The 23,943-nt window shown below is 47.1% G+C and overlaps 2 protein-coding genes across 9 annotated transcripts in view; one reads left to right on the top strand and one right to left on the bottom strand.

Moving 5' to 3' along the window:
- LOC134351086 (poly(ADP-ribose) glycohydrolase-like) overlaps positions 1 to 16,183 on the top strand; it is a 50,859-nt gene extending 34,676 nt beyond the window's left edge. For all 5 annotated transcript variants that reach the window (XM_063057143.1, XM_063057142.1, XM_063057141.1 and 2 more), the window contains 6 exons: positions 824 to 971; positions 3,004 to 3,082; positions 4,586 to 4,694; positions 7,329 to 7,434; positions 8,221 to 8,349; positions 12,187 to 16,183. In XM_063057143.1, coding sequence (XP_062913213.1) covers positions 824 to 971; positions 3,004 to 3,082; positions 4,586 to 4,694; positions 7,329 to 7,434; positions 8,221 to 8,349; positions 12,187 to 12,299 — 684 coding nt within the window. In that variant the 3' untranslated portion in view covers positions 12,300 to 16,183. The remainder of the gene's footprint in view (positions 1 to 823; positions 972 to 3,003; positions 3,083 to 4,585; positions 4,695 to 7,328; positions 7,435 to 8,220; positions 8,350 to 12,186) is intronic.
- Positions 16,184 to 16,367: 184 nt separating this feature from the next.
- The window catches only part of LOC134351085 (2-oxoglutarate dehydrogenase complex component E1), a 124,092-nt gene continuing 116,516 nt past the window's right edge, over positions 16,368 to 23,943 (bottom strand). For 3 of the 4 annotated variants that reach the window (XM_063057139.1, XM_063057137.1, XM_063057140.1), the window contains 3 exons: positions 23,087 to 23,250; positions 18,396 to 18,550; positions 16,369 to 17,115 (listed from right to left, as the gene is read on the bottom strand). In XM_063057139.1, coding sequence (XP_062913209.1) covers positions 16,992 to 17,115; positions 18,396 to 18,550; positions 23,087 to 23,250 — 443 coding nt within the window. In that variant the 3' untranslated portion in view covers positions 16,369 to 16,991. Of the gene's footprint in view, positions 17,116 to 18,395; positions 18,551 to 23,086; positions 23,251 to 23,943 lie in introns of all 4 variants that reach the window. The other variant, XM_063057138.1, reaches the window with a different exon arrangement.

A 23,943-nucleotide genomic window follows, 5' to 3' on the forward strand; every position in this document is an offset into this window, starting at 1 on the left:
TTACGGCTGGTGCTGGTGCGCTGGGAAGCGTGGCGCCAACCGCTATGCAGCCGCGCTGCTCCTGCAAGGTTCACAAATAGAGCGCGAGGGGCTCTAACAAATCCTTCGGCCCCTTCAAAGTTCAAAGTAAAATTTATTATCAGTGTGCGTGCACGTCACCACGTACAACCCTGAGATTCTTCTTCCTGCGGGCATACTGGCCAAATCTATAGAATAGTAACTGTAAACAGGATCAGTGAAAGAGCAAGTAGAGTGTAGAAATAAATAACGAGCATGAAATAACAAAATAGAGCCCTTTAAACTCGGCAATGTGGGCGGGTCAGGCCAAGAAAAGACCATAAGATATAGGAGCAGAATTAGGCCTTTCGGCCTGTCGAGCCCTTGGCCATTTCATCATGGCCGATCCATTTTCCCTCTCAGCCCCAATCTGCTGCCTTGTCTCCGTACATCTTCATGCCCTGACCAATCAAGAATGTATCAACCTATATGTATTAATACATAACTAAATAAGTCAAAGCAAAAATTAGTGAGGTTGTGTTCATTTAAAAAATCTGATGGTGGAGGGGAAGTAGCTTTTCCTAAAAACTTTGTGCTTTTAGACTCCTGTCCCTCCTCCCTGACAGTGGCAGTGAGAAGAGGGCACAGCCTGGGTGATGGGGGTCCTTACTGATGGAGGCTGCCTTTTGAAGATGCCCTGGATTCTGGGGAGGCTGGTGACATGCGGGAGAACTCGTCCAGAGAGTGAAGTTTACTTGTCTGAGCTCTCTAAGCGAGAACCCTGTTGGTTTGCCTGCAGTTTGACGTGTGTGTCGCTCTGTCACAGGTGGACTTTGCCTCAGCGATGGTAGGAGGTGGTGTCCTGGGCCAAGGGCTCGTCCAAGAGGAAGTCCGGTTCCTCATCAACCCCGAACTGATCGTGGCGAGGCTCTTCACTGAGAGACTGGACGAGTCCGAGTGTCTGGTTATTACAGGTGAGGATCCCACTCCCGTCCCTGGTTGGGCAGTCCGGGAAGGACGGGATCCAGAGTAGAATTGGAGACTGAGATGCTGGCGGTTCAGGTAATGCTCGGGAAATCGAGAATAACGGGTCACGTCCAAGCAAGGGTCTATCTGATCTGGAGAACATCCCATTTGGAACATTGTCTGCATTGCCAGAACATTGTCTTTCAGATTCATTTATTTATCACACGTACATCGAAAAGTAAGTCAAGCCAAGTCACTTTTTATTGTCATTTCGACCATAAGTGCTGGTACAGTACACAGTAAGAACAAGAGAACGTTTTTCAGGACCATGGTGCTACATGAACAATACAAAAACTACACTGAACTACGTAAAAAACAACACAAAACTACACTAGTCTACAGACCTACCCAGGACTGCATAAAGTGCACAAAACAGTGCAGGCATTACAATAAATAATAAACAAGACAATAGGCACAGTAGAGGGCAGTAGGTTGGTGTCCGTCCAGGCTGAGGGTATTGAGGAGTCTGATGGCTTGGGGGAAGTGAAATGTGTCGTTTTCGTTAACAACCAACACACTGGGGGCAGCCCGCAAGAGTCACCACCTGTTCTGGTGCCAACACACCCATAACGCTCAGCAGAACAGCACAGAACTCAACAAGGCAAACAAAGACAACCACAGCAGAACAAGCCCCGTTCCTCCCTCCCACGCTGACACACAGTCCTCCAAGCCCAGGACAGAACAGGCCACCTCCAGCCTCCAGCCTTCAGCGGACTCGCGGATTTGCAGTAGTTGGGCCTCTATCTTCCCCAGTGGTCTTACAGCCCCTGGACTCTGGCCATAGGGCCTCAGCGTAACAGATTTCTGGTTCTGGAGGGGTACCTTTTAGTACTTGCGTCTGGGGAGGTGCCCCAGGGGAACTGGAATGGGACTGAGAATGGCACCGGACACCCAAGAGAGGGTGGGCTCGAGGGACACCCCCCCACTGCACAAAGAATGCTAGAAATATCCAGCAAGTCAGACAGCAGCTGTGGAGAAACACTGCCCGTGATCGGGGTGGTTTGGGGGGGGGTCAGGGTGAAAGGTTACAGGGGTTCCCAGGGTGAAGGATTATATTGGTCTTGGGATGTAAGATAATGAGAGTCCTGCAGTGAAAGGTTATGCGGGGGGGTGGGGGGGGCAGTCCCGGGTTGAAAGGTTACGATGCTTTGAGAGTGAAAGGTTACGGGGTCTGGGGGATGTAAGATGACGCGGGTCCTGGGGTAAAGTTGAGGGTGGAGAGGGCTTTCTGAGAGGGAGGATTGTGGTGGTTCTGTGTGTGTGTGTGTGTGTGGGAGGGGGGAGGGAATTGGTGAAAGGTAAGCAAGTCCTGGGTTGTGAAGTTATGGGGTTCTGGGAGTGAAGTTGTGGGGAGGAAGGTTAGCCTGAGAAGGAAGATTATGATGGTTGTGGGGGTGAAAAGTTGTGGGGTCTGGGGGTGAAAGGTTACAGGGTCCCAGGGGCAAGCTGAGATGAAAGATTACGGATGTTTTGGGGGTGAAAGGTTGTGGGGTCTGGGGGTGAAAGGTTACAGGGTCCCAGGGGCAAGCTGAGATGAAAGATTACGGATGTTTTGGGGGCGAAAGGTTACAGGGTCCCAGGGGCAAGCTGAGATGAAAGATTACGGATGTTTTGGGGGTGAAAGGTTGTGGGGTCTGGGGGTGAAAGGTTACAGGGTCCCAGGGGCAAGCTGAGATGAAAGATTACGGATGTTTTGGGGGTGAAAGGTTGCAGGGTCTGGGGGTGAAAGGTTACAAGGTCCCGGAGCAAGCTGAGATGGAAGATTGTGGTGGTTTGGGGGTGTTGGGGGTGTGTCCCGGGGTGGGCGGTTATGTAGGTGCCAGAGGGTGGGAGGAAGATGACAGAAATCCTGGCATGGAAGGTGAGGGGTCCCTGGATGGTCCCGGGGCAGATGTTGAAGGGGAAATAATGGTGAGGGGTGCAGGGCAGTTCAGCGAACGATGCTGAAATGGCTACTGATGGCGATGATCTGGTTTCCAGGGGCTCAACGATACAGCGAGTACACGGGGTACAGCGACTCGTACCGATGGGCGAGACCCCACCACGACACAACTCCACGGTGAGAGACTCTCGCTGGGATCTGTCTGACCCGTAACTGCACCGTGGTGCGGAGCGTAATGTCGCGCTTAGTGTAATGTCTCAGGGTGCCCAGGCTCGGAGTTCAATTCCTGCTCCTGTCTGTAAGGAGTTTCTACATTCTCCCCGTGACCGTGTGGGTTTCCTCTGGGTGCTCTGGTTTCCTCCCACAGTCCATGTTTGTTCGTCATGATCTCTTCAGGACAAGGATTGTTCTTGGCAAACTTTTCCACACAAGTGGTTTGCCATTGCCGCCTTCTCCACCCCACCATCCATAACTGTATTGGTTAGCTTTAGGGTTAATACACGGTGGGCGTGCAGTGTTTTTTATATATATAAAAAACAAATACATCGCAGAGCAGACTCGATGGGCCGAATGGCCTACTTCTGCTCCTTTGTCTTGTCTTGTGATCTTGTGTTAGCACCGAAATCTCCAGGCCATCTTAAAAGTTCCTTCATCAAAGCAGTCAATCTGATCATCCCCCTCTATTACAACTCTTTACAACTCCTCCCTTGGAGGGTCAGACACCCTGAGCCAATAGGCTGGTCCTGGACTTATTTCATAATTTACTGGCATAATTTACATATTATTACTTAACTATTTATGGTTCTATTACTAGTTATTATTTATGGAGCAACTGTAATGAAAACCAATTTCCCCCGGGATTAATAACGTATGACTATGACAATGAGTGTAAACCACTTCAACAATCAGAATCAGGTTTATTAGCCTCGGCATGTGACATGAAATTTGTTAACAGCAGCAGTAGTTCAATGCAGTACATAATATAGAAGAGAAAAAAATAAAAGAATAGTAATAAATAAACAAGTAAATCGATTAGGTATATTGAATAGATTAAAAAAACATGCAAAAAAAATAGAAATACTGTATGTAGTGTCCAAGGGTTCAATGTCCATTTAGGAATCGGATGGCAGAGGGGAAGAAGCTGTTCCTGAATCACTGAGTGTGTGCCTTCAGGCTTCTGTATCTCCTACCTGATGGTAACAGTGAGAAAAGGGCATGTCCTGGGTGCTGGAGGTCCTTAATAATGGACGCTGCCTTTCTGAGACACCGCTCCCTGAAGATGTCCTGGGTACTTTGTAGTCTAGTGCCCAAGATGGAGCTGACTAGATTTACAATATTGCTAACATTGAAAATACTCCATGCAGGTTTTTGTATATTCATTCACATTTTATTCCATATCTGTAGTTTAATCTCTAATTTTAATTTTATATCATTCTTTTTCCGTTATAATCGTTGACTGTTGTTGCTTTCTGTTGCTTGTCATGCCACGGCAAATGCGTAATATGTCGGTGTATACGGTGAATCAAGTTGCTCCTTGACCCTTGGATCTCGCCTCTCAGCCCCGACGTTACCAGCCCGAAACGGCGACAGTTCCGCTCCCTCCCTAACAGACGCTGCTCGACCTGCTGAGTTCCTAGGGCAGATTGTGTCGATATATTCATTGGATTTCTGTCACCACAGGGACCCGTGGCTGCGTCGTCAGACAGAAATAGTGGCCATCGATGCCTTGAAGTTTAGCGACCCCATTGACCAGTACAAACCTGACTGCCTGAAGAGGGAGCTGACTAAGGTAAGTCCTCAGAGCAAAGGCAGAGGGAGCAGAATGGCGGTCTGGGGGAGTCGGTCCTGTTGGCCCAGGAATACGGACACCAGGTGGAAAGATCCCTCAGAAACTACCTTCAGATCCAGTATATTGCTGGGTGAAGTCTCGCAGATTATTGGAGAGCACAGTGGGCCCTTTGCTGTTATCCTCCATCTTACAGGATCCATAGTCAAACCAGCACCAGTGTGGCCATTTGGCCCACTGTTCCTGCTGGCTACCTGTGGACTTGTTAGGTTCTTCCTGTGGTTCGGATCTTGGTCCATGCCCACGGCATGAGGACACTTGAGGTCCTGTTGCAGTAGTCCAGCCCTACCTCTACCACCTCCTCAGGCAGAGAGCCCCAGGTTCCTGACGCTTGGTGGGTGAAAACTCGTTTCTCAGCTAATTCCCTCTGCTGATGGTTGCTCCACTTACAGTCTGGCGCCCCCACTCAAATTTCCCTCCCAGTCCATGGAAAACAACCCATATCCAGTCAGTCTCTTCCCGTAACTCCAACCCACCAACAGCGAAGGCTGAATCAGAGAGCGACGATGTTATGTCATGGTGATACAGAGGCTGGAGCCGCTTCTCACCAGCGGTGGCTCAGCTGATAGAGCCCCTCTAGAGACCTGGGTTCGATCCTGACCTTGGGCGCAGTCTACATGAAGTGGGCGTGCTCTCCCCTACAATTGCACGTCCGTGTAGCTGGGTTAATTGGACACCGTTGCCCCAAGACCATAAGACATAGGAGCAGAATTAGGCCATCCAGCCTATCGAGTCCGTTCCGCTATTCCATCATGGCTGATCCCGGATCCAATTTAACCCCATACACCTGCCTCTCACCATATCCCTTGATGCCCCAAACAATCACGAGTCTATCAACTTCCACTTTGAATATACCCACGGACTTGACCACTGCAGTCTGTGGCAGAGCGTTCCACAGATTCACTACTTTCTGGCTAAAAAAAATCCTCCTTCCTTCTGTTCTAAAAGGTCATCCCTCAGTTTTGAGGCTGTACTCTCTCGTTCTGGACACCCCCACCATAGGAAACATCCTCTCCACATCCGCCCTCTTTAGTCCTTTCAACATTCAGTAGGTTTCAATGAGATCCCCCCGCATTCTTCTAAATTCCAGTGAGTACAGGCCCAAAGCTGCCAAACGCTCCTCATGTGTTAAACCTTTCATTCCTGGAATCATCCTCGTGAACCTGCTCTGGACTGTCTCCAGTGACAACACGTCCTTTCTGAGATGGGTTAATCTTGTAGGTTAATTAGACATCTAGTTGCCCCAACTCCTTGAGTTGGGTGGTGGAATCTGTGGGGAATTGATGGGAATGTGGGGAGAATGAGTGTAGGATTGTTGCACGTGGGTGGCCGATGGCTTGACCATGATGACTGAAGGGCCTGTTTGGAAAACGATGAGAAGTTTCACTGCTGGGGCCGACGTGGATGTTCATCCAGTTCGACTGACTTTTAAGGACAAGGACACTGGGGATAGGGGATGGGTGGCAAATGTGCAAAGTGCCTTTTGGTGTCTCAAATGGTGTTTGTTGCACCATTCTCCAGTTCTTAGAGTTATAGAGCACTACAGCATAGGAACAGGCCCTTTGGCCCATCTGATCCCTACTGATCCCTACCTCGTGGCATCAACCTGGTCCACAGCCCTCCAAACTTCTTAAATATTGAACCCACATCCACCACTCAGTGAAGAAAATTCCCCCTCAGGTTCCCCTTAAACATTTCACCTTTGACCTCTAACCTAGTTCTAGTCTCATCCAACTTCTGCTTGCATTTACTCTATCTATGCCTCTCATGCCTCTATCAAATCTCCTCTCATTCCTCCACGCTCCAGGGAATAAAGTACTTGAGCTCAAGCTGTGGCCTCTCTCCTTGACACTGTGGGAACTGGCCCTTTTCCTCTGGTGCACGATGACTCCATGCTCAGAGCTCCCCCCACCCAAGGCCCTGTCGGTTGGTTTTGCTAGGCCATGTCTGGGCAGCTGTGACTAGATCTCGTGCCCATGGGCTGGGGTGGGGGGGGTGCCAGTCTGCCTGGAGCTCCGTTAACCCTTAATGAGTGTGGACCCCACATCTGGTACAGCCCCTGTGAAGCCTACCCCAGTCAGGTGGCCACTGTCGTGGAGGGATAACGGTGGTGAGACAGGGTGGCAGGTTGAGTCGCCGGTGGCAACCGAAGAGGTTGTGACTCAGGCCTAGTTTTTGAGGTTTGTACGGATGGTTTTGGGGGGAGTTTGGTTGTCAGATAATGGCTTAGGGGCAGGGATGAGGGGAAGTTAGAGGTCAGGTGTGATAAATGAAGAGTCAGGGTCAGGAGCTGGTGGATGGAATCCAGGTCAGAGGGCTATGGGGTCAAAGATCATGATGTCAGGCACTAGGGACAAAGATTAGCGATCCCCTTGGTAGGTGGGCGCTGCAGATGAGACTCGGTGTCCCTTCAGATTGGCGTGTCCCTGGGTTGAAGGTCCCTGCATGTCCAGAGGTCGAGGCCTGGAGTTCAAAACCTGAAATCTAAAATCAGAGATTTTGCAAAAAGATACCATCTTTTTTCGGATTCCGTGGCTTTGAGCTGAAATTCTTGTAACCTTTTGTTCTGTTCTGAAGGCCTACTGTGGATTTTCATGTCGTGTGATACCAGACAGCCAGCGGACAGCTGTTGCCACGGGCAACTGGGGCTGTGGAGCTTTCAACGGAGACGTAAAGCTGAAAGGTTGGCAGATTTGTTAAATACTGTCTGTAGAACGGCCCAACAGGGTTCGGTGAATACTGGGGCTGATTTAACACCAGCAGGCTGCTGCAGGTGGAGACACTAAGCCATTAAGGATCAGAATGAGGTTTAAATTACCGCCTCCCCACCCATTGGTCAGGGTTCACGATGAATATTGCATCCTAACTGTCTAGGTGATGTGCAAGTCAAGGCACTTCAATACAGAGACCAAGCTGTCGCCCATGCATCAGGCTCCCCCTCTCCACACAGCCGATAAACCCAAAGGAATGCTGGGACCGCTACCGGTGGCCTTGCAGAAGTGGCCAGTCGTTGTTGAACTCAACGTAGGGCTGCCTTAGAGGCTCCAGCCTGGACTTTTCCTCTGGGTTTGCTGCCCAAAGCAACTGGTTTTAAGGCACCTTTGCCCTTTCTCCTGTCAGTCACAACAGTTCAGCCGGGTTTAGTAGCTACGGTAAGCCACACGTGAAGGCCAGGAGCTGGACTTGGTTGTCAGAGGCTATCTGAGACGCATGTTTCTAACTGATGCTGCCCGACCTGCTGAGTTCATCCAGCGTACTGTACTGAAAGTGTTGGCCTGAATCATTCACTCTTCATTCCTCTCCGGAGGGGCTGCCTGACTTGCCGAGTTCCTCCTGTATTCTGTGTGCGTTGCTCTGGATTTCCAGCATTTGTAGCATCTCTTGTGTTAGTAGTTGCAGCAGGTGGTGTTTTGGTAAGGGGGAGGGGTGGCAGACACATGGACACTGAAACCCCTCTTCCTCTTCGCAGCTCTCATTCAGATCATGGCTGCTGCCCAGGCTCAGAGGAACGTGGTGTACTTCACCTTTGGAGACGTTAACTCGAAGACAGCCATACAGAAAATGCATCAAGTTTTGCAAAGCAGAAATGTCACTGTGGGTAAGTAAGAAACAGAGAGAGGGTGGTGGTGAACATGGGGGGAGTGGAGAGAGTGGATGGTGGGGCGTGATTCGAGGTCGGGGAATGCTGCATGTCCTCACTGAAGACAGTACAGAATCGGAACCAGGTTATGATCACTGATGGGTGTCGTGAAATTGGTTGTTTTGCGTCAGTGGTACAGTGCAAGACAAACATTACTGTATATTACAAAAATAGTTCAAAAGAAGAATGAGGCTGGACTTAAGGACCGTTCAGAAACCTGACGGCAGAGGGGAAGAAGCTCTTTCTAAATCATCAAGTGTAGACCTTTCGGTTCCTGTACCTTCTGCCTGGGGGAAGCAACAATGGCCGTGCTTCTGGCACAGAGTCTGGCCCTGTGGCTCAGAAGGGTAGGGAAAGGAAGATGATGGCAGCAGTGATAGGGGACTCTATAGTCAGGAGGGCAGACGGGCAATTCTGTGGACGCAGGAAAGAAACACGGATGGTAGTTTGCCTCCCAGTTGCCAGGGTCTGGGATGTTTCTGGTCGCATCCACAATATCCTGAAGTGGGAAGGAGAACAGCCAGAGGCCGTGGTACATATTGGTATCAACAACGTAGGTAGGAAAAGGGAGGAGGTCCTGAAAACAGACTATAGGGAGTTAGGAAGGAAGTTGAGAAGCAGGACCACAAGGGTAGTAATCTCGGGATTACTGCATGTGCCACGCGACAGTGAGTATAGGAATAGAATGAGGTGGAGGATAAATGTGTGGCTGAGAGTTTGGAGCAGGGGGCAGGGGTTCAGATTTCTGGATTATTGGGACCTCTTTTGGGGCAGGCGTGACCTGTACAATAAGGATGGGTTGCACTTGAATCTGAGGGGGACCAATATCCTGGCGGGGAGGTTTTCTAAGGCTATTGGGGAGAGTTTAAACTTGAATTGCTGGGGGTTGGGAACCAAACTGAAGAGACGGAGGAAGGGGCTGTTGGCTCACAAATAGAGAAAGCTTCTAGGCACTGTGAGAGGGAGGATAGGCAGGTGATAGAGAAGGGAGACGCTCAGACCAATGGTTTGAGATGTGTCTATTTTTATGCAAGGAGTATCATGAACAAAGCGGATGAGCTTAGAGCGTGGATCAGTACTTGGAGCTATACTGTTGTGGCCATTACAGAGACTTGGTTGACTCAGGGGCAGGAATGGCTACTTAGAGTGCCAGGCTTTAGATGTTTCCGAAAGGACAGGGAAGGGGGCAAAAGAGGTGGGAGCGTAGCACTGTTGATCAGAGATAGCGTCATGGCTGCAGTAAAGGAGGAAGTCATGGAGGGATTGTCTGCGGAGTCTCTGTGAGTGGAAGTTAGAAACAGGAAGGGGTCAATAACTCTACTGGGTGTTTTTTATAGACCACCCAATAGTAACAGGGACATCAAGGAGCAGATAGGGAGACAGATTCTGGAACAGTGCAATAATAACAGGTTGTGATGGAAGATTTTAATTTCTCCAATATTGATTGGCATCTCCACAGAGCAATGGGTGGAGTTTGTTAGGTGTGTTCAGGAAGGTTTCCTGACACAATATGTAGATAAATCAACTAGAGGAGAGGCTGTACTTGATCTGGTATTGGGAAATGAACCTGGTTAGGTGTCAAGTCTCTCAGTGGGAGAGCATTTCGGAGATAGTGATCACAATTCTAACTCCTTTACGTTAGTATTGGAGAGGGATAGGAACAGACAAGTTAGGGTTAGGAAAGCATTTAATTGGAGTAAGGGGAAATATGAAGCTAGGAACTTGGGACAAATGTACGGCAGAAATGTGGCAAATGTTCAGGGGACATTTGCGTGGCGTTCTGCATAGGTACGTTCCTATGAGACAGGGAAAGGATGGTAGGGTACAGGAACCATGGTGTACAAAGGCAAGAAGAAAAGAAAAGCTTCCGAAAGATTCAATAAACTAGATAATGATAGAGATCTAGAAAATTATAAGGCTAACAGGAAGGAAATTAGGAGAGCCAGAAGGAGTCATGAGAAGGCCTTGGCGAGCAGGATTAAGGAAAACCCCAAGGCATTCTACAAGTATGTGAAGAGCAATAAGACGTGAGAGAATAGGACCACTCAAGTGTGACAGTGGAAATGTGTGTATGGAACCAGGGGAGGTAGTGGAGATACTTAATGAATACTTTGCTTCAATATTTACTACGGAAAAGGACCTCGGCGATTGTAGGGATGACTTACAGCGGACTGAAAAGCTTGAGCATGTAGACATTAAGAAAGAGGATGTGCTGGAGCTTTTGGAAAGCATCAAGTTGGATAAGTCTCTGGGATTGGATGAGATGTACCCCAGTCTACTGTGGGAGGCAAGAGAGGAGATTGCTGAGCCTCTGGCAATGATCTTTGCATCATTAGTGGGGACGGGAGAGGTTCCGGAGGATTGGAGGGTTGCAGATGTTGTTCCCTTATTCAAGAAAGGGAGTAGGGATAGCCCAGTAAATTATAGGCCTGTGAGTCTTACTTCAGTGATTGGTAAGTTGATGGAGAAGATCCTGAGAGGCAGGATTTATGAACAGTTGGAGAGGCATAATATGATTAGGAATAGTCAGCATGGCTTTGTCAAAGGCAGGTCGTGCCTTACGAGCCTGATTGAATTTTTTGAGGATGTGACTAAACACATTGATGATGGTGGAGCAGTAGATGTAGTGTATATGGATTTCAGCAAGACATTTGATAAAGTACCCCATGCAAGGCTTATTGAGAAAGTAAGGAGGCATGGGATCCAAGGGGACATTGCGTTGTGGATCCAGAACTTGCTTACCCACAGAAGGCAAGGAGTGGTTTTAGATGGGTCATATTCTGCATGGAGGTCGGTGACCAGTGGTGTGCCTCAGGGATCTGTTCTGGGACCCCTTCTCTTCGTGATTTTTATAAGTGACCTGGATAAGGAGGTGGAGGGATGGGTTAGTAAATTTGCTGATGACACAAAGGTTGGGGTGTTGTGGATAGTGTGGAGGACTGTCAGAGGTTACAGTGGGACATCGATAAGATGCAAAACTAGGCTGAGAAGTGGCAGATGGAGTTCAACCCAGATAAGTGTGAGGTGGTTCATTTTGGTAGGTCAAATATGATGGCAGAATATACAGACGTAGTATTAATGGTGAGACTGTTGTCAGTGTGGAGGATCAGAGGGATCTTGGGGTCTGAAGAATGAGAGGTGACCTGATAGAGGTGTACAAGATGATGAGGGGCATTGATCGTGTGGATAGTCAGAGGCTTTTTCCTTGGGCTGAAATGGCTAGCACGAGAGGGCACAGTTTTAAGGTACTTGGAAGTAGGTACAGAGGAGATGTCAGGGGTAAGTTTTTTACGCAGAGTGGTTAATGCGTGGAATGGGCTGTTGGGGACAGTGGTGGAGGCAGATACAATAGGTCCTTTTAAGAGACTCTTGGATAGGTACATGGAGCTTATTTCTAAAATAAGTACATGCTGGCACAGCACTGTGGGCCGAAGGGCCTGTATTGTGGTGTAGGTTTTCTATGTTTCTATTCTGTATGTAGAACTGTTGAGTGTGTGGGACTGTGGTGTATTGAATGTGGGAAGACTGTACGTTGTGTTATTTTGAGTCAGGGTGGTGTGTGTAATATTCAGGGTGTGTTATGTACACCATGCCATTTTGTGTGAAAGATGGGAGTGGATGCTGGTTTCGATTCTTGAATTTGCATAGCTTACGAAGGCCTGCACTGGCATTCGTTAGCTGGGGGAAGGCTGTACCCTATCACCCTCAGGGCAGCTGAGGGTGCGAATCTGCCGACAGCTCAGGGTGGGAGGCCATGAGCCATTTGTGGACGCTGACTCACTGCCTTTCACACAGGACAAATCTACAACCTTCTGGAGAAATACTCGCAAATGGCTGTCACAAGGAGCCGACCAGACCTTTACGATTTCATTCAGAGCAACGTGGACTGTTTAAGGGGGCGGTACTGACAGCTGAAGGGGAGCAGATGCCAGCCAACGACTGGGGAGCAAATCTCAGTGAGAACTTCTCCCGAATCAGCTGGACACTGAGAAGACGTTACATTGTGCTGAGGAGAGGCGAAGAGAATGTGGAACGCCTGCGTCGTGCATGGACCTACTCTTAGGGTTAAAATGGTCAAGATTAACTCTTTGCGTGGAGGATTCCCTGGTGGTTAGAGTGGCTCCACTTATTATGTACTCTGTGGGGGAAAATAGCTGACCATGTTCAAAGGTGATGGTTGTAAGGCAAAGTGAATGTGGGAATGGAGAAACGGGCTCTCAGTAATCTGCAATGTCACCTAAAGTGCCAAATGATGGAAATATGGAATATAAGACAGATTTAAGGATCTGGCAGGAGGTACGGCAGCAGGTAGGGAAGGTGAGGAAAAACTCTAATGAAGCAAGCAGTTATGGCTTGGAATTCACTACATATCAGAATCAGGTTGAATATCACTGACATATGTCGAGAAATCTGTTGTTTTGCCGGGAGCATTACAGTGTGACACATAATATAAATTACAATAAGAAATATACATTAAAAATTTTTTAAATGGTGCAAAAAGAGCCTAAGATGGTGTGTGTCTTCGGGCTCCTGTACCTCCTCCCTGATGGTAGCAATGAGAAGAGGGCCTGTCCTGGGTGATGGATGGTGCCTTTTTGAGGCACCACATTTGAAGGTGCCCTGGATGCCGTGGAGGCCAGTGCCCATGATGGAGCTGCCTGCGTTTGTAACCCTCTGCAGCGATTTTCCGATCCTGTGCAGTGTGGCCCCTCCATACCAGATGGTGATGCGACCAGTTAGAATGCTCTCTACAGTACATCTGTAAAAATTTACTGGTGTCCTTAGTGACCAGCAAAATCTGAAACTGCTAATGAATTATGGCAGCTGATGTGCCTTGTGTGTAGCTGCATCAACATGTTGACCTGTGAAAGCAAAGACCATTAATGTCACTGAAGAGAAGTTGCATAAGCACTTCTGTCAAATAAACATGTAGGGTGCAGGGGAACGAGAATGGCGGGACAGCTGGGCGCTGACATTTAGACAAGGACACTGGCAGCACACATGGTTCTATTGACGCAGCAAAGAATAGTTCCTCTTGCCCACTGTGACGTGACCAACGAAGAACACAAATGCAATGTTTCCATCACCTAATCCAGTGGGTTTGAGAAGCCACCAATTCTGCCTGTTGCTCAGAACCCCAGATGCAGCCTGTATCAGTTTTAGATGCAGTACCCTGCTCCCACCAGTTGAACTGTCTGCTCGTGTATGATGCGGGCAGGGGAGGAGGGTTGGGGTATACTGCTGAAATCTTTGAGTGTATAAATTGATAATACAGTAAATGCATAACAGAATTGGGGTTGTTGTTTCCAGGTTGGTTGTGACCTGTTGCGAAATTAAATGGCTCCCTTGCCTTCTGATAACCATAGTTCAAAGGAGGTGGTTGTGAACGTTGATTTCGCTTACTGTAAATTCTCCCACCCTTTGTTTTTCCATTCCCCATTGCAGCTCTCCTCTTCTCCTCACTTGTGTATTTGCTCCTGGTTCCCCCCTCCTTCCCTTTGTCCCGTGGTCCACTTGTGTCCTATCAGATTCTTCCGTCAGCACACTATTTCTTCCACCTATCACCATCCAGCTTCTTACTTCATAAGAGCGTAACTAGGAGTAGGAGTCGGCCATCTGGTCTGTTCAGCCTGCTCTGCCATTCAGATCATGGCGGGTCTGGCCATGGACTCATCTCCACCCCCCTGCCTTTTCCCCAAAACCCTTAATCCCTCTACTATGCAAAAGTATCTATCCAACCTTGTCTTAAATATATTTACTGAGGTAGCTTCCACTGCTTCATTGGGTAGAGAATTCCACAGATTCACCACCCTCTGGGAAAGGTAGTTCCTCATCTCATTTCCATCCTAAATCTACTCCCCCGAATCTTGAGGTTATGTCTCCTAGTTCTAGTCTCACCTACCAGTGGAACCAACTTTCCTGCCTCTATCTTACCTATCCCTTTCATTGTTTTATATATTTCTATAAGATCTCATCTGATTCTTCTGAATTCCAGTAAGTACAGTCCCAGGCAACTCAATCTTCCTCATAGTCTAACCCCCTCATCCCTGGAATCAACCTGGTGAACCTCCTCTGTACCACCTCCACAGCCAGTAAATCCTTTTTCAAGTAAGACCAGAACTGCACACAGTACTCCCAAGTGCAGCCTCACCAGAACCCTGTACAGTTGCAGCATAAACTCTCTGCTCTTAAATTCAATCCCTCTAGCAATAAAGGCCAGCATTCCATTCGCATTCTTGATAGCCTGCTGCACCTGCAAACCAACCTTTTGATACATGTACACGCACTCCCAAGTTCCTCTGCACAGCAAAATGCTGCAATTTTTTAACATTTAAATGATAATCTGCTCTTTCATTTCTCCTTCCAAAGTGGATGACCTCGCATTTACCAACACTGCCAGACCCATGCCCACTCAATCTAACTATATCTCTCTGCACACTCTCTCTATCTTCTGCACAATTTAGTATCATCAGCAAACTCGGTCCCCTCTGCCAGACTGCTGATGTATATAGTGAACAGTTGCGGGCCCAGCACCGACCCCTGAGACACACTGCTCACCATGATTGCCAATCAGAGTAACACCCATGTATCCCAACTCTCTGCTTTCTATTAGTTAACCAATCCTGTATCGCTGCTGATATATCACCTCCAACTCTATGCATCCTTATCTTATGGACAAGTCTTTTATGTGGCACCTTATTGACTGCTTTCTGGAAATTCAAGTAAATAAACATCCTTCTGTTCCCGTCTATCCACTGCACTCATTAGATCCTCAAAGAACTTCAGTAAGTTTGTGAAACAGGACCTGCCTTTGCTGAATCCATGCTGTGTCTAATGGATCCACATCTTTCCAGATGCCTTGCTATTTCTTATTTAATGATAGCTTCAAGAATTTTCCCAACTACAGATGTTAAACTAACTGGCCTATAGTTACGTGCCTTTTGTCTACATCCTCTTTTGAACAGTGGCATGACATTCACCGTCTTCCAATCCGCTGGGACCTGCCCAGAGAATTTTGTAAATCATTCCATCAGGACCAGGGGATGTATCTAACTTCAGGCCCACAAGTTTACTTATCTCCCGCTATCTTCCCACTTACCTGGTCTCAACTATTACCTGCCAACTTGTACTCTTTCCCTTCCTCTTCCCCCCATACCTTCCTATTCTGGCTCCTTCCCCCTTCATTTCCAGTCCTGGAAAGGGCTCAGATTGAAATGTCAGATGTCCCAGAAGTGACCTTGATTTTCTCTAGCACTGATTTTGGAAAAGGGGGTTTTGCTTGGTTAATAAAGCTAATCTTAAGCTTAAATCTTTTGAATGGCAGAACTAATTCTTGCTGTAATGACAAGTGTTGCTTTATCCAATATTATTCCAACCTCTCTCCTCACACTAACTTCCAACTGGTTCCAAACGTTTTTTCATATGCTGCTCCCCATGATTTCCTGTCCTTTTCCTTCAAGTAGTGATTTCAAATCTGGATCATCTTTGAAGTTCTCCAAAGCCTTGGTCCTCTGCGCTTCCTCCAGCTCCACAAAACTGTTTCCTCTATGCTTTCTGGCTGTGCGTGGGAAGGTGGTGGGAGTGAGGACAGGGGCTTGTTGTGTTGTTACCTCTGTTGAACACTATGGGCGCGTTGTGTTGGCGCCAGAAAGTGTGGCGACACTTGCGGGCTGCCTCCAGCACATCCTGAGGTTTGGTTGGTTGTTAATACAAACAACACATTTCACCATGTTTCGATGCATGTGATGCATAAATGAATCTGATTTTGACTCTCAAACCTTCCTATTCCCTTCTCCTCACCCCCAAGGCATACTTTCGGAAAAGGAACCGCACAGTGTGGTGGGTGGGGAAAAGGGATGGAGTAAGAAGCTGGGAAATGATTGGTGGAAGAAGGAATCTGACAGGGGAGAACTGTGGACAACCGAAGAAAGGGAAAGAGGCGATACTTTTAAAAACAAAACAACAAAGTATAACGTGAGGAGAACGTCATTTATTGATGAAGCTATATCTGATTGAAAACTTTATTTGTACCAAAATAAATAAATCAGTTTTTGTACTAAGCAGTTTCAATAAGTGGTAACTGAGATAAAACTTCCCCTCCGGCCCCGGCTCCTGTAGACAGATAAATGAAATCTCTTGATTTTGGCACAGGCTAAAGTGCACTGCCTTTCCTAAACAGTAACTGTCAAAGTCTTGGGTAAAACTTGTGCAGCAGCGGAGAGAGTTGCTAAAATCTGAATGTGACCTGGCCATCAGCCAGGAGATGGCTCGTGGCCAGATTAGAAATAGAAAAATTCATTATTCACAAAATTTACAAACCACACCCCATTACTTCAACTGCTCAGAGAAACTAAATCAGACATCTTTAAAAAGTGGATCGTGTGAAGCAAAAGCATCGGTGGCCTGTTTAGCTGTTTTCTGCTTGATAATCTGTCTCGGATCGAGGTATTTTCATTTCTCCCCATCTGAAATTAATGCCACAGATACAAGCCTCTTGCCAATTGTACGGTTAGAAGATCTCAGTAGCATGCACAGCCTAGACCCTAAGAGTAAGGACGGAAGATGAAGTTTCAGATGCAGAGTGAATCCACGGGAAGCCATTAATTGTCCAGGTTCTTGAAAGCGTCCAAGTTAAAGCTGGTGTCCAGGAATCTTTTGAGCTCCTGTAAGTGAGTGTTCTTGTTACCAGTGGCAGGGGCAGAGGCTGGCTCACGCCCGACGTACCTGCCAATGAGAAAAAGCCCATCAGTTAGACTCAGAGTATGGAAACTGCCTTCTGCGCAACTGGTCTATGCCAACCAAGATTACCATCTACGGTAGTCCCGTTGCCCCCATCTGGCCCATAACCTTCTAAATCAGGGGTAACCAATCTTTTGTTATGGTAAGGACCCCCCTCCCATTAACCAAGGGGTTTGTGGACCCCAGGTTGGGACCCCCTGTTGTAAACATTTCTTATCCATGTACCTATCTACCTGCCTCAACCACTTCCTCTGACAGCTCCATATCGGTCATTTCAGAAAATGTGGCTGATGGATCACATGGTAAATTGGTCCGATCTCCTAGGAGTGGAAAACACTCACTTTTTGCACACGCTTTGAGTTAGCATGTTTTTTTTGTCTGGGCAGGCCCAGTAAAAACGTTTAATCCACTACTCTGTTGCCATTCTTGCTCCAGGTATATGTAACATGAACCACTCTCCATGTGGGAGAAAGCTGACTCAAGTTGCTATAGAATCCTTGCTCTCTCCCTTTAAATCTGTGCGCTCTGGTTTTTGATTCTCCTCAAGGGCATTTATCCTATCTATGCCCCTCATGATTTTAGACCCCCTTAGGAAACTGAGAGGTTATACACCTTCATAAAAATCACCTCTCAGTTTCCTATACACCAATGAAAAAGGTGGTAGCCTATCCAACCTCTTCCTCAAGTCCTGGCAACATTCTTGTAATAATCTTTTCTTTCTGTCCTCTTTCCAGTAGCAAGGTGAGCAAAACTGAACAATATTCCAATTGTGGCCTGACCAACACCTTGTATATCTGCACCATAGCCACTCGACTTCTATCTTACCAGTAGAACAGAGAGTGTAACGCTTCACAGCGCCAGCAACCCAGTTTCAACTCCCTCTGCTGCCTACAAGGAGTTTGTCCGTTCTCCCTGTGACCACGTGAGTTTCCTCCCACATGCCAAAAATGTACGGCTTAGTGTTAGTAAGTTGGTGCTGGAAATGTGGTGAAACCTGCAGGCTGCTCCCAGCACATCTCCAGACTGTGTTGGTTATTGATTCAAAAACAACACATTTCACTGTGCTTTGAGGTACATGTGACAAATAAAACCAATTTAATTTTTGTCTTTAACCCTCACTTATGGAACCCCCCCTCCCCCAACCCCAACCCACCACCAGGGTACAATGGAGCTCAGCCCACTCTGCAAAATCCCAAATCAAAACTGGGAATGTGGAAGTGTGTATCAGCAACGATTAGTGGGCAGCACTTGGTTACTGTACTCACCAGACAGGGCGCTGGCGGTGAGTGGTTGCGCGGATCCGTGGCTTCACGTACTCGTAGTAACCCTGGTTCTTGTGTTCTTCCTGACACCATACAATCTCAGCATTACAGTACTTCTTGGATTCTTGTTCAATTATGTCAAATGGGAAGGGGGAAAGCTGGAGAGAGAATCAGGCACGAGACAGTGAAACATCTTACTGTAGATGTAGTTGCAGCTACATTATCCCTCACTACCGCTGGATTAGAATTGTTATTTTTCTCACATTTTCCGTGCAGTTTAATATAGCTATAAAGAAAGAACACAATGTTGTGCCCACCTTATAGCCTACTCAAAGATCAATCTCACCCTTCCCTTCTACAGAGCTCTCCACTTTTCTATCATCCAGATGTCCATCTAGAAGTTTCTTAAATGTATTTTTAATATGTGCTTGTACTTTTTATATAATCACCAACATACATTCAGCAAATTTTCCAGGAATGAGGCAAACCTGATATCCTATCCTACTTTGCATCATTCCTCCTGAGGATTCCAGAAAAGATTAACCACCTACAACCCAAAGGCATCTCATCAAGATTCTTTTTTTCAATGTCTAGGCAATAGGCTGGTTAATATGGGACACAAGAGATTCTGCAGAACTTGAGTAACGCACAAAAACTGCTGGAGGAACAGGTCAGGCAGCATCTGTGGAGGGAAATAAACAGTCGACGTTTCGGGCTGAGACCCTTCATTGGGGTTGGGAAGGAAGTGGGCAGAAGCCAGATAAGGTGGTGTGGGGGGGTGGGGTGGGGTGGAGACCACCGGCTGAGTGGAATTGAGTAACCTAAATGCTCCCGCACACATAGCCTTTGTTGCCGTGCCACTGTAATTTTTTCAATATGCTAATAGATTTTGAAATCTATATTGTCCTCTGTTGAAATCTATGTTGCAATCTAATTGTGAAATACCCTGTAATGAATATAAATGTGTTAATGAATATAATCTATAAATATTCTAGTTAATAAATGTATCCCAACCTTTGAAACATTTTAGAGCTTCAACATATTTACACTGTCAAGTGACAACACTGTTACAAATTGTAATAAAAAACACAGAAGAGAGCATAGAATAGTACAGCACAGTACAGGCCCTTCGGCCCACAATGTTGTGCTGACCCTTAAACCCTGCCTCCAATATAACCCCCCCACCTTAAATTCCTCCATATACCTGTCTAGTAGTCTCCTAAACTTCACTAGTGTATCTGCCTCCACCACTGACTCAGGCAGTGCATTCCACGCACCAACCACTCTCTGAGTAAAAAACCTTCCTCTAATATCCCCCTTGAACTTCCCACCCTTTACCTTAAAGCCATGTCCTCTTGTACTGAGCAGTGGTGCCCTGGGGAAGAGGAGCTGGCTGTCCACCCTATCTATTCCTCTTAATATCTTGTACACCTCTATCATGTCTCCTCTCATCCTCCTCTCCAAAGAGTAAAGCCCGAGCTCCCTTAATCTCTGATCATAATGCATACTTTCTAAACCAGGCAGCATCCTGGTAAATCTCCTCTGTACCCTTTCCAATGCTTCCACGTCCTTCCTATAGTGAGGCAACCAGAAATGGACACAGTACTCCAAGTGTGGCCTAACCAAAGTTTTATAGAGCTGCATCATTACATCGCAACTCTTAAACTCTATCCCTTGACTTATGAAAGCTAACACCCCATAAGCTTTCTTAACTACCCTACCTACCTGTGAGGCAACTTTCAGGGATCTGTGGACATGTACCCCCAGATCCCCGTGCTCCTCCACACTACCAAGTAGCCTGCCATTTACTTTGTACTCTGCCTTGGAGTTTGTCCTTCCAAAGTGTACCACCTCACACTTCTCCGGGTTGAACTCCATCTGCCACTTCTCAGCCCACTTCTGCATCCTATCAATGTCTCTCTGCAATCTTTGACAATCCTCTACACTATCTACAACACCACCAACCTTTCTGTCGTCTGCAAACTTGCCAACCCACCCTTCTACCCCCACGTCCAGGTCGTTAATAAAAAATCACGAAAAGTAGAGGTCCCAGAACAGATCCTTGTGGGACACCACTAGTCACAATCTTCCAATCTGAATGTACTCCCTCCACCATCACCCTCTGCCTTCTGCAGGCAAGCCAATCTGAATCCACCTGGCCAAAGGTCCCTGGATCCCATGCCTTCTAACTTTCTGAATAAGCCTACCGTGTGGAACCTTGTCAAATGCCTTACTAAAATCCAGGTAGATCACATCCACTGCACTACCCTCATCTATATGCCTGGTCACCTCCTCAAAGAACTCTATCAGGCTTGTTAGACACGATCTGCCCTTCACAAAGCCATGCTGACTGTCCCTGATCAGACCATGATTCTCTAAATGCCCAGAGATCCTATCGCTAAGAATCTTTTCCAACAGCTTTCCCACCACAGACGTAAGGCTTACTGATCTATAATTAACCGTACTATCCCTACTACCTTTTTTGAACAAGGGGATAGCATTCGCCTCCCTCCAATCCTCCCATACCATTCCCGTGGACAACGAGGACATAAAGATCCTAGCCAGAGGCTCAGCAATCTCTTCCCTCGCCTTGTGGAGCAGCCTGGGGAATATTCCGTCAGGCCCCGGGGACTTACGCATCCTAATGTATTTTAACAACTCCAACACCTCCTCTCCCTTAATATCAACATGCTCCAGAACATCAAGCTCACTCATGTTGTCCTCACCATTATCAGGTTCCCTCTCATTGGTGAATACCGAAGAGAAGTATTCATTGAGGACCTTACTCACTTCCACAGCCTCCAGGCACATCTTCCCACCTTCATCTCTAATCAGTCCTACCTTCCTTCCTGTCATCCTTTTGTTCTTCACATAATTGAAGAATGCCTTGGGGTTTTCCTTTATTCTATTCGCCGAGGCCTTCTCATGACCCCTTCTTGCTCTCCTCAACCCCTTAAGCTCTTTTCTTGCTTCCCTATATTCCTCCGTAGACCCATCTGATCTTTGCTTCCTAAACCTCATGTATACTGCCTTCTTCCACCTGACTAGATTCTCCACCTCACTTGTCACCCATAGTTCCTTCACCCTACCATTCTTTATCTTCCTCACTGGGACAAATTTATCCCTAACATCCTGCAAGAGATCCCTAAACATCGACCACATGTCCATAGCACATTTCCCTGCAAAAACATCATCCCAATTCACATCCGCACGTTCTAGCCTTATAGCCTCATAATTTGCCCTTCCCTAATTAAAAAATTTCCTGTGCTCTCTGTTTCTATCCTTTTCCATGATAATGTTAAAGGCCAGGGAGTGATGGTCACTGTCCCCCAGATGTTCACCCACCAAGAGATCTGTGACCTGACCCGGTTCGTTACCTGATACTAGATCTAGTATGGCATTCCCCCAGTCTGCCTGTCAACATACTGTGACAGGAATCCATCCTGGACACACTTAACAAACTCTGCCCCGTCTAAACCATTGGAACTAATCAGGTGCCAATCAATATTAGGGAAGTTAAAGTCACCCATGATAACAGCCCTGTTATTTTTGAACCTTTCCAAAATCTGCCTCCCAATCTGCTCCTCGGTATCTCTGCTGCTACCAGGGAGCCTACAGAATACTCCCAATAGAGTAACTGCTCCCTTCCTGCTCCTGACTTCCACCCATAATGACTCAAAAGAGGATCCTGCTACATTACCCACCCTTTCTGTAACTGTAATAGTATCCCTGACCAGTAATGCCACCCCTCCTCCCCTTTCTTCCTCTTCTCTATCCCTTTTAAAGCACTGAAATCCAGGAATATTGAGAATCCATTCCTGCCCTGGTGCCAGCCAAGTCTCTGTAATGGCCACTACATCATAATTCCATGTATGTATCCAAGCTCTGAGTTCATCACCTTTGTTCCTGATGCTTCTTGCATTGAAGTACATGCACTTTAGCCTTTCTACCTTCCTACCTTTACACCCTTTATTCTGCTTCTCTTTCCCCAAAGCCTCTTTATATGTTTGATCTGGTTTTACTCCATGCACTATACTTGCAGTTCTCGCATGTCCTTTATCCTCCTCCACCTCACTATCAGCTCTAACATTCCGGTTCCCCTCCCCCTGAAAATCTAGTTTAAACTCCCTGGAGCAGCACTAGCAAACCTTCCCGCAAGGATGTTAGTCCCTCCTCCAGTTCAGGTGCAACCAGTCCTGTCGGAACAGGTCCCACCTTCCCTGGAACAAGGCCCAATTGTCCAGAAACATGAAGCCCTCCCTTAGCCACGTATTCAGCTGCATTATCTTCCTATTTCTAGCCTCACTAGCACGTGGCACGGATAGCAATCCTGAGATTGCAACCCTGGAGGTCCTGTCCTTCAACTATGCACCTAACTCCCTAAATACTCTTTTTACCGTTCTCTGAATGGTAGTCAGTAGCTCATTGTTAATAAACTGCTGGCCCACTGAATGCCAACATCATCTAGTCAAAACATTTTACTTTTGTCATTGTGCCTGTCAGATATTGCTTACTTGTGTTGTGAGTTGTGCTTTGTGTTCGTTTGATGTGCATATTACAAAAACACCTAAAGTGCTTTGCAGTTATCAGGCTGTGTAAATATATGCTGCTCAGGGCAATGATTGGTCCATGCAGCTGTAAAAAAAGAGGGAATGTTGGGGGGGATATGCAGGAGGGTCGGTCACAGTGCTTACCTGTTCCACCCGAGTGATTGCAACCGCAGCTTCCAAGCCTTTACTCTTGCGCTCTTTTGCCAGTTCATAATATACTTTACCAGTACAAAGCAGCAGCCTCTTAACATCTTCCGGCTTCTGAGCTGCGGCTCCGTCTTCCAGAATACCACGCAGGAACTCTGTGCCTACAAAAGGGCAGTGGGTGCAAGCATGCTGTCAGTCTGTATGATCATCTTGCAGATATATACTTAGTCATTTCTTCTTGCAGAATGGTTTAATCCCTTTTACACTCCCAGCACTTAAAATTCCCTGCAGTTTCCAAAAACCAGAAGCATGTTACAGGTGGTCAAGTGATCCCTGTGCACAAGCTGGTTGCTGTACTTCCTCAGCAGGCTATGGTAATCTGGCATGTCCCCAATAACTCTCACCACCTGGGCACATCACAGCTCAGTCTGGCAACTACTCTGCTGCAGGCTGCAAGAAACCGCAGAGAGTTTTGAACCCAGCCCACTGCGTTACACAAACCAGCCTCCCCTCTATGGATGCTACTCATAATTCCCACTGCCCAGGAAAACAGCCAACAGGATCAAAGATCATTCCCACCCTGGTCGTTCTCTCTTCTCACCAGGCAGAAGATACAGAAGCTTGAGAAGACATAGCACCAGGTTCAAGGGCAGCTTGTATCCCTCTGTTATAGACTCCTGAATGGCCCTCTTTTGCAGTAAAGGTGTACTCCTGACCTACATTATTGTCTAACTGCACTGCACTTCCTCTGTAGCTGTAACACTATAGCCTCTATTTTTTTTCCTTTTGTATTACCTCAATGTACTTGTGTGGAATACATCTGGATGGCATGCAAAAGCTCATCACAGTATCTT

This window comes from Mobula hypostoma, chromosome 8 (genome assembly GCF_963921235.1).
Source record: "Mobula hypostoma chromosome 8, sMobHyp1.1, whole genome shotgun sequence".
Lineage (NCBI taxonomy): Eukaryota > Metazoa > Chordata > Chondrichthyes > Myliobatiformes > Myliobatidae > Mobula > Mobula hypostoma.